Raw genomic sequence first — 9248 nt, forward strand, 5'->3', positions numbered from 1 at the left:
TTTTATTATACTAACATTACTATGCGACAAATATAAGTATAGACTAGTTTGCAAAGATTGGAACATTTTGATTTCATGTTTGTTTGAAAATTGTTTTTAATACTCGTCACTTGAAAATGTGAGTTTGTATGTAAATTAATTAACTTATCCCAATTTGTCAATTAGCCTCCATCTACTAGCATTCAAACAAGTATATCATTTAAGCAATTAGTCTCGTGGAAATATACTTGACATGGCAACAAACATTCGATACAAGATGCTAAAACTCAAAATTGCTCGCCTAGTACTTTGAGCCAAAACAAAGAAAAATAATTAGTAAATATGCATACCCTTAACTAATGCAATATGACTAAATGCAACGCACACGTTATGTAATTTTAATAAGCTCCGCTATGAATATGGCATATGATTCCATTCAAGACATGTGATGAATCACGTATTCAAGCAATGAATTTAAATATTTGGTTAGTATGATGTGCTGAACCTTGGATGCATGCAAGACAATGGATGCAAAGCATAAAGATGCTAATTTAAAAAATGATGTTCTATACTAACCATTGTAAGCAAATAAGTAAAAAGGAGAAAGACGTGAGATTTGAAGACATATAACTTATTACATATTTGCCCCTGTGCAAGAGGGTGCGAATCAATGTCCGAGAGTCCGACTTTAAACTAATTATTACAAATCCAAGTGAATGAATAACTAACTAACTAGCTAAGCTATAATTAACTAACTAGCTAATTTAATACAACAAAATAAGCTAACTATCTAACGAAACATTGTTACAACAATATTAATTACAATGCTAATAATTACAACAATATTGAAATCATTAATTTTCAATTTACAATAGAAGCACAAGGATGGCATGCTCGTAGTGGTTTTAGATGTAATTCTGTCTGCCTTCCTTGGAATCTGTCTGCCGGGCCCAAATAAGGCCAGCCGTGCCTTAATTTTATGCAAAATCCTGTTTTTGTGCTCTAAAGTGAAAATAGTGCAGACAGAGTTATTATGAACTCTGTTTGTCCCTTCTCCTCTTCTCTCTCACGGTAAGCCTTAAGAGAAGAACAAAGTTATTTCCAAAACCATCAATGAGCAAATTGATTATTTGATGAATTCGAGCATGATTTTGGATAAAAATTAATGAATACAATGAATCAATAACTACCCCTCCCTCTTATCAAGATATTTGTTTGTGAATCAAACTTGGTACAAACACACTCTCAAGTTTGAATTGTGCTGCTCAAGGCTCAACCAAGGTTTCAAGGCTAAGGTGTGAAGGTGTATGGATATAGGTTAAAGGTGACAAGCTTGCTCAAAGGTTGCTTGCACAAGAAGAAAGAGCTCTCAAGAAAGTATACAAGCTTTTTAGAATTTGTTCAATCCTCAAAACAGAGATACAACCTCGTTTTTATAGAATTTGAGCAAAAATGGTCATAAATATCTTCAAAAATGAACAGATGGCGGGCTCTTGCCTAGAATAGTGTTTCTCGCTACCAAGACACGGCCGACCATAAATGGCCACAACCAGCTCCCAATGAGGCACGACCGGGCCTCAATGTGATCCCCTGTTTCTCTGCTTCAGACTCAGCATAAGGTGGCACAATGTGTAAAAATGAATTTCTGAGGTACAAACAGTGTGAATATGGAAGGTTTAAGATTGTTTCAATGCTTAAACATAGCCCCTTTGTTGAGACCTGAAACCACGCACAACACCACTTTCATCATCAAGTGTACCGGGCAAAATGTTTTTTGCGGGCAGTCAAAAACGAGGTGTCTACAATAATTATCTTCCTAAAACACCCCTTAGTTTGTGTTTTGTTTGTTATTGTGTTTGTTTTAAAAATTTAAAAAGACACATGAAAAATCTTGTTTGACACATGTTTTTGTTTATATTTTTTGAAAACATATACAATTCACAATTTTTGGAAAAAGAAATAAACAAAATTTTTTTATTTCATATTTTTATCGCATTATGTTTACCATATTTTTATATCACTTACTTAGCAAACCAACAATTGTTGGATTATATAAAATTTATTACACTAACTATTAGTAGATATTCTTTAAAAAATATAAAATAACAAATAATATAAGGGGAAAAGAAGACAAAATGCAAATATTGTTACCATAAATATAAAGTAGGGGACATGTACACCATATAGTCCAAAGGAAAATGTTTGGTAGCTCAAATTTTTGTGGCTTAAATGGCTTAAATCTGTCAAAACGACGTCGTTTTACACTCAAAATCTGTCAAAACGACGTCGTTTTGACAGATTTGAGCCATTTGAGCCACAAAAATTTGAGCTACCTAGCATTGTCGTAGTCCAAATATGTGGTATAGGAATCTGTATTGACAACCACAGCCCTAGCTAGTAATGGTAATACGGGCCTCCCATTATAAATACTTACCATAGCTTATAATAATAATAATAATAATAATAATAATAATAGTAGGATTGAATAAGCATTTATTCTTGTGTACAAAATAATATAGCTGTAAAGTATAGTACAAAAGAGCAAGCCATTTGTATTATTATTTTTTTCACCATACTTAATTATTGAGTATCTTTCTTCCTCATTTCATTTCAAAAAGTTGCTTTCTTCCTCAATTCTATTTTTACTTTTGTGGACTTTTCTATGTTGAAGGGTAGATGTGAGTGTGCATGTACCCCATTTTTAAGTTATCCCACACGAGAATTATTTGAGTCAATTTTAAAGTAGCAATTCTTGGCCTAATTCAAAATCAATTTTATAAAATTCTGATTTCGTCTCAGATTGTATTGAGTTCGGTAAGAAAAGAGAACAATTCTGAAGTCAAACAAATTATATATATATATATATATATTTTGAATCAATCTCTTCAATTCTGTCTTCTTAAATTAAAATACCAATTGAACCCCAAACAAAAATAAGAGTTTGTTTGGGCAAACTTTGAGCTTCACATGCAACCTTTAAAGATTAATAATATAGGTTTATACACACACATTTATAGAGATGCATATACATATATAGGTGCCATCCTATGAACTTGATTTGAATGGCACTCTACCTAGCAAAGCACTTAGAACAATTGTGTTCAACCTCTCTTGCCTTGAGGATTTTTTTTCTTTTTTTTTTTTTTGGGGGGGGGGGGGGTATATCTTATTAGAATATTAATATTAATTACCTGAAGAAAAAAAAAAGAACAATTTTGCTTCCTCAGCGTCCCAAACATAGTGCAGTTTTAACATCAAGCCTCCATGCAAACCCTCCAAAATCCATCTTCCATACATCACAAGGCACAGTCTGTGAGTACTTCTCATTCCGCCACGTGTACTGCGTTCGTACTCTACATGCAAATGCCGGGTACGATATCGGCAACTCCACCTTCGCCACCAATGTCACCACCGTCTCCGGTGGCGATCCACCGTCTTCCTCCGCCGCCGCCGCCACCACCATCCTCTTATAAGCTAGATTTATCCACTGTACCTTATTCCCAACGTCTGATATGAATCCCGGACACGTGTCAGCCTCTAGATTCTTGACTCTCTCCACGTCCGTTGCCCCTAACCCACCTCCATCCATGCAAGCGTCCGTCACACATTCCAAAATCACCCACGACTCTGCCACTCTCTTCGGTGGCCCCACCGCCGTCAGATCTGAATTTTCCGGCCTATTATCGAAGTTCAGCCATATGGGTTGTTTTTGAATCGCCGGAAAATCAAGACTGCCGCAAGAAACTCCTGCCGGCGAGTCTTTCCGGCAGCAAATCTGAGGGAGTAGCTGTTGCGTCGTGACCGTCCGATCAGACCCATCTTTTCCTCTTTCGACTTTGCTTTTCTTACACCTTCTATTCCTGTTATTCTTGACATATTTTCTTTTAGGTCTTGCTTTTGTTGTGATGCTCTTGTTCTCCGGCGGAGACTCGCCGGACCCAGATCCTCCGGTGGCCGGTTTAGGGGCTATAGGCCGGAATCTGAGCATTATCCGATCTAGTATTGTTCTGTCGTTAACGCCGCTGGTCCAGCGCCTGGCGACGCAGCTTCTTCCGCCGTCCATCTCTCTCTTACACCTCTCTTTCTCTCTCTAGGTTAGAGAGATTACCCCCCCCTCTCTCTCTCTCTCTCTCTCTCTCTCTTTTTCTCTCTCTATTCTTTCTTTGCCTCAGTGATTTTCCGGAGAGCTTCAACCGATAATCATAGCGACAGTACGGTGGGCAGGTAAGGATACACCACGTGTCTAGGGCAACTGTGGAACACGAGTAATTATCTGTTTTTTTGAGAATTTAATATTCCCTGTATGCCCGGCCAATAGTAACGAGAGGCTTGCTTTGGCCACTTAAGCCTTGGAACAGAGTATTTTAGTAAGTTTTTGATTTTTTTAATTAAAATATAAGGTATAAAATTTAATATTTTAGAATGATTTTTTATAAAAAAAATTGTAAAAAATAGAAAGAAAAGAAATTTTTTGACTTTTTAGTATAAGTTATAAATTTTTTAACTTTTTTAATAATTTTTTGACTAAAATGTTAATTTGTCAAAAGAGGCCTAAGTTAAAAATAGTTTTTTAATTTTTTTAAGTTATGTTATCTCCTTATTTTTTTACATATTTTTTTAAAAAATTTAAAAAATAATTTTTAACTTATTTTTCAAAACAAGCTTAAAGAAGTGTTTGAAAATTAATTTTTTAGTCTTTTTTTATTTTATATTATTATATTTTGTAAAATATAAAAAATATTAAAATAATAGAAAAAATAATTTAATAATTTATAGTAATTTTTTTATACCTAAAAACTCCATTTAGGTGTAAATTTTTTGACTAAAAAAGTTATGTTATTCAAGTTAACCGATCACATTTTTTTCAAAGACATTTAATCTCAAAAATGTTGGAGAAATTACAAAAATGTTTGAAAATGTTTAGTATAATTTATCACAAGTTACATTTAGTTTTATTTATTTAATTTAGTAGAAATAATTTAAATAAATTAATCATTCTTAAAAATTGAAGGATTATTTTTTTAAATTTTTTTTTCTGTTTTTATTTATTTGTCCACTATAAAAAATTTAAGTAGATATGCCATCATTACATTTGAATTCAAATTTTAAATTATATTTTTCACCATCATCATTCTTTTTGAATTTTAAAATGTAATTTTATAAATATAATAAAATTTAATAATGAATAAATATTTTAAGACGAATTAAATTAAAATAAACCTATAAACAAATAAAATGAGACGGAGGCAATGCTATGAATTTATAACAAAGTTACAGTAAAAATATGATGATTATGGGAGAGTTACAGGATTACTTGCGTGTTTGAAAAATAGTGGATAATTTTGTGGTGAAACAGTGAAGGAGAGTGATTGGATAGGACAGATGAGGTGGGAGCCAGAATAAAGCAGCGTATCCAACGAATTTGGGGGACGTGATTGGTGGGGATGCTAGGGCCAATGAAGAGGTAGACACGTATCCAGCACTCCGCAAAAAGACGGGACACGTATGTGCCTCGAGCGAAGTGATGTTAAGTGAAAGTGGGCAAAACTCCTTTTCTTCGGACGTTCCAGAAACTGGACGCGTGGCCTCGAGTTTTAGCAGCAGTTGAGATACTCAGCTCTATATCCTTTCACGCGCTTTCATTTTCGTCATTTTACTTTTTACCAAAAAATAATTTAAAAATAAAAAGAGTCCCGTGATAATTTATAATAATTTTTTAATTAAACTATACTGTCTCCAAATGAGTTAGGCCAAGTGTACTCCTATCAGCCTAACTATTATAGATTTTGGGTTATATTATCAAGGCAATTTTCAAAATTAATCTTTTATCACTCCCGTTATATTAAAATTAAATTTAATATTATCAGAGTGAATCGCCATATATATGTTATATAATATTTTATTGTACTGACCAAACATCTTAACAAGTGACGGATTGTTATTTCATATTTTTTTTTAAATATGAAATATAATATTTACTGAATATTTTACTAGTCATCCGATCGAATATCTTGTTGGATAATTGGCTGCTACACCATCACACTTGTTTTGAATAGAATGTGAAATTATATATATAGAGAGAGAGGTGATAACAGTACAAATCCTATACATTATATGGATGTTCGGTCAGACAATTGTTGCTGGAACAAATATATATTTTTTCACGAATATGATTATGCAAATGTGGTTGCTTTTTAACAATATAAAATGAATATTTTATAAAATTTGATTTTAGAATAAAGAGTCAGATGTAGTGTATAAAAAATGCTATCAGATAGAGTTTGATATTCTCTTATTCGACAGTCGTTTGAATTTAGGAAGATTAGACAAAATTTAATTTCTATCCAACTGCTTAGCTATCGAATGCTGAATTGAGCGAGCCATATATGTCGACAGATGAATGCAAAAGTGATTTGGAGTTTAAGTTAAAAAGTCAATGCCAAACCGCAATTTTTAAGTTCTGTTTTACAAAATTAATTTAAGTTTTTTTTAAAATTATTTTGGATCTTATTTGAGCTCAAAAATTGTAATTATTAACAAAAATAAAGACTTAATTTTTATATTTCAATAATTAATATTACTAAATAAAATGCTCATTGTCTAACACATAAAAATATAAAAGTATAATATCATTTTTATAGGATTGTTAGCTGATTGAGTTGTGTCGGGTAAATATTTGCCCAGACTTAAGTCCTGTTTAGGGCAACAAACGAGCCGAATTGAGCCGAGTCGAGTTTTGCTGAACTCAAGCTCGGCTCATTTGCTTATCAAGGCCATTTATTGAGCTCGAGTTTGACTCGATAACTAATTAGGCTCGAACTTGACTTGGTTCAGCTTGACAAGATTTTTTTAAAATATTATTTATATTATTTAAATAAAAAAAATTATTTGCATTACTTAATATATAAAATAATATATTTATTATACAATTTAAATGAAGATAAACGACTAAAGAAGTCGAGTCCTTAACGAGCTATTTTGTTTATGAATAGCTTAGTTCATTTGCAGTCCTAATCTTTGTTTAGAAATTTACTATTTTAATTAATTTTTTAATTTATTTTTATAAAAAATTGTGTAAAAAATTAAAAAAATAATAATGTAACAATTTATGATAATTTTTTGACTTTATAACTACAAATTTAAGTATCCAAATGGGGTTTTAATCTAAGAGATTTCTCTTCCGTCTATTGTGTGAATTAGAGCCTACTGTTAGGTTCGTGGGGTTCACCACGAGTTCCATTTTGATAATTCGTCTATTTAATGTGTAGAACTTGTCGAGTACTTCATGCCTATAAAAAATCATGTTGATTAGATATCGATAGCCCTTGATTGGAACACATTTTTACCAATGGTAAATATGATTTTAAAAATAAATTATTACCAAAAATATGTTCCGATCAATAGAATACTGATATTCAATCAACGTGATTTTTCTAAATATAAACTATTGAACGAACTCTACATATTGAATAATTTAAATTATTAAAAAGAATCCTATAATAAATCTCATAAATTTAACAATATATTCCAATCGACGCAATAAATTGGAGAGACCCTTCCCTTAATTTAAATATGAAGTTTTAGGTTTTTCCACGTAGTGAGTGTGAGCGTGGGAGACTGAACTATGTTTAGGTTCATATGTTTTTGTTGAAGCCGGAGGATGAGTGCCGCGTGGATGGTCCGATGAGGTATATGGGGCGCTGGGACGGTTTTCGTTGACGTCATCGTGAAGGGGAATAGACAAATTGACATTGATTGGTATATGAGAAAAGAAACAATTACAAACACTCTTGCAACCCCAAAAAAGGCAAACTAAAAAGAAAAGAAAATAATAATAACAAATACTAATAAATAAAAAGCAATACCATGATGACCATGATGATATACATAAAGAAATACTTTAACAAATTTGAAAAATAAGACTCCGTTTGGGAAGAAAAAAGTCTGGTTTTTTTTAGTTAAAATAGTCAAAAAAAAAAAGAAGTTATTTTAGTCATAAAAAATAAAATATCAAATTCAACCTATAATCATTACAATCATCTCTCACAAAAAAAGTCAAAAAAGCCAAAAAGTCCTTCCAAAATCAGGCTAAAATAGCCAAAAATCAAAAAGTCAAAAAACCAACTCACTTCCCAAACGGAGGCTAAGCTATAAACAAAAATTTTACAATTTCAAGTAAATTACAATTATCTCCCTTTAAATTTGAAAAAAATACAATAAATTTTATTGTTTTAATATTATTATATTGAGTTTTTTTTTTTTAATGAAGAGACTAAAATTAATATAGATAATATAAAAATACAAAGACAAATAAGGTAAAAATGATAATATCAGTTTTTTTTATTCCTATGACTAAAAAGAAACTAAAAGATAAATAACAAATTATGATAAAAATAAATTATATAAATTAAAATCTTAATAAAGTCAAATGTAATTATGTCAAATTTGTGATAATATTTAATTAAAAATGGACTTGAGATGCGGATCATATCATGTAATACAATATTAACTCATCAAATAATAAATAAAATCTAATTACAAAATGTGATTGTTCTAATTTTGTTGAATAAAATGAAAGAACAAACCTCCAATGGGAAATATTTCAATTTAATAATAAAAGGTATAATAGTAATAAATCAAACTAAATTAAATTAAATCAAGTCTTAAATCCCATCAAATGAGATCGGTTAAAAAGTATAATACTAATCTATTCAAAAAATAAGAGTTTAAAAAGTGATCATTTATAATTTTATTGTTTGAAGGATACAATGTTATAAGCCCAATAAATTATTCATTCTTTAATTAGATTAATTTGATTGGTGAAGGATATGATTCTAAATTTTATTGGCTAAGCATTCCAAGCTCCAAATATGGTCAGGTGGAATCTATAATTATTAATCTTAGGACTTTGAAATTTACTTGTTTATTGGTAGAGAAAAAATAGTTTTTTTTGTATGAAAGATATTTGTTAGGTATCAATTTAAAAATATGTTTTTTTGTTTTTTTTTCCCTTCTTGTTCTTCTTCTTTTATGGGTTTTATAGTGCTATTATTCAATGTGTTCAAGGGCGCCTAGACTAAAAAGATCCTCATTAAGGCTTCGTTTGGAAATTGTCTCTTTTAATTTAAAAGTTAAAAAGTTATTAAAAAAAATTAAAAAACCAATAACTTATATCAAAAAGTTAAAGATTTTTTTTTTCTCTAGTTTTTACACATCTTTTCGTAAAAAATCAAAAAGTTATTCCAAACATACTAGTTTTTTTTATATCA

General features: G+C 30.7%; 1 protein-coding gene across 2 annotated transcripts; it reads right to left on the reverse strand.

Moving 5' to 3' along the window:
- Positions 1-597: 597 nt before the first annotated feature.
- Positions 598-4341, reverse strand: LOC114308075 (uncharacterized). 2 transcript variants are annotated; one of them, XM_028253564.2, is made up of 2 exons: positions 3171-4341; positions 598-1056 (listed from the first exon to the last, which is right to left on the reverse strand). In XM_028253564.2, exon 1 carries the CDS (start codon positions 4040-4042, stop codon positions 3203-3205), a length of 840 nt encoding a protein of 279 aa, XP_028109365.2. In that variant the 5' UTR covers positions 4043-4341; the 3' UTR covers positions 598-1056; positions 3171-3202. The 2 variants fall into 2 exon arrangements, with proteins under 2 accessions (XP_028109365.2, XP_082758068.1); XM_082901942.1 differs by having other exon boundaries at positions 598-1698.
- Positions 4342-9248: the final 4907 nt, after the last annotated feature.

This window comes from Camellia sinensis, chromosome 1 (assembly GCF_055761805.1).
Source record: "Camellia sinensis isolate YWXY chromosome 1, ASM5576180v1, whole genome shotgun sequence".
Lineage (NCBI taxonomy): Eukaryota > Viridiplantae > Streptophyta > Magnoliopsida > Ericales > Theaceae > Camellia > Camellia sinensis.

What these genes read in the sequence shown, in the direction of transcription:
- LOC114308075 (XM_028253564.2), bottom strand. Translation starts at nt 4,042, where the DNA reads ATGGACGGCGGAAGAAGCTGCGTCGCCAGGCGCTGGACCAGCGGCGTT.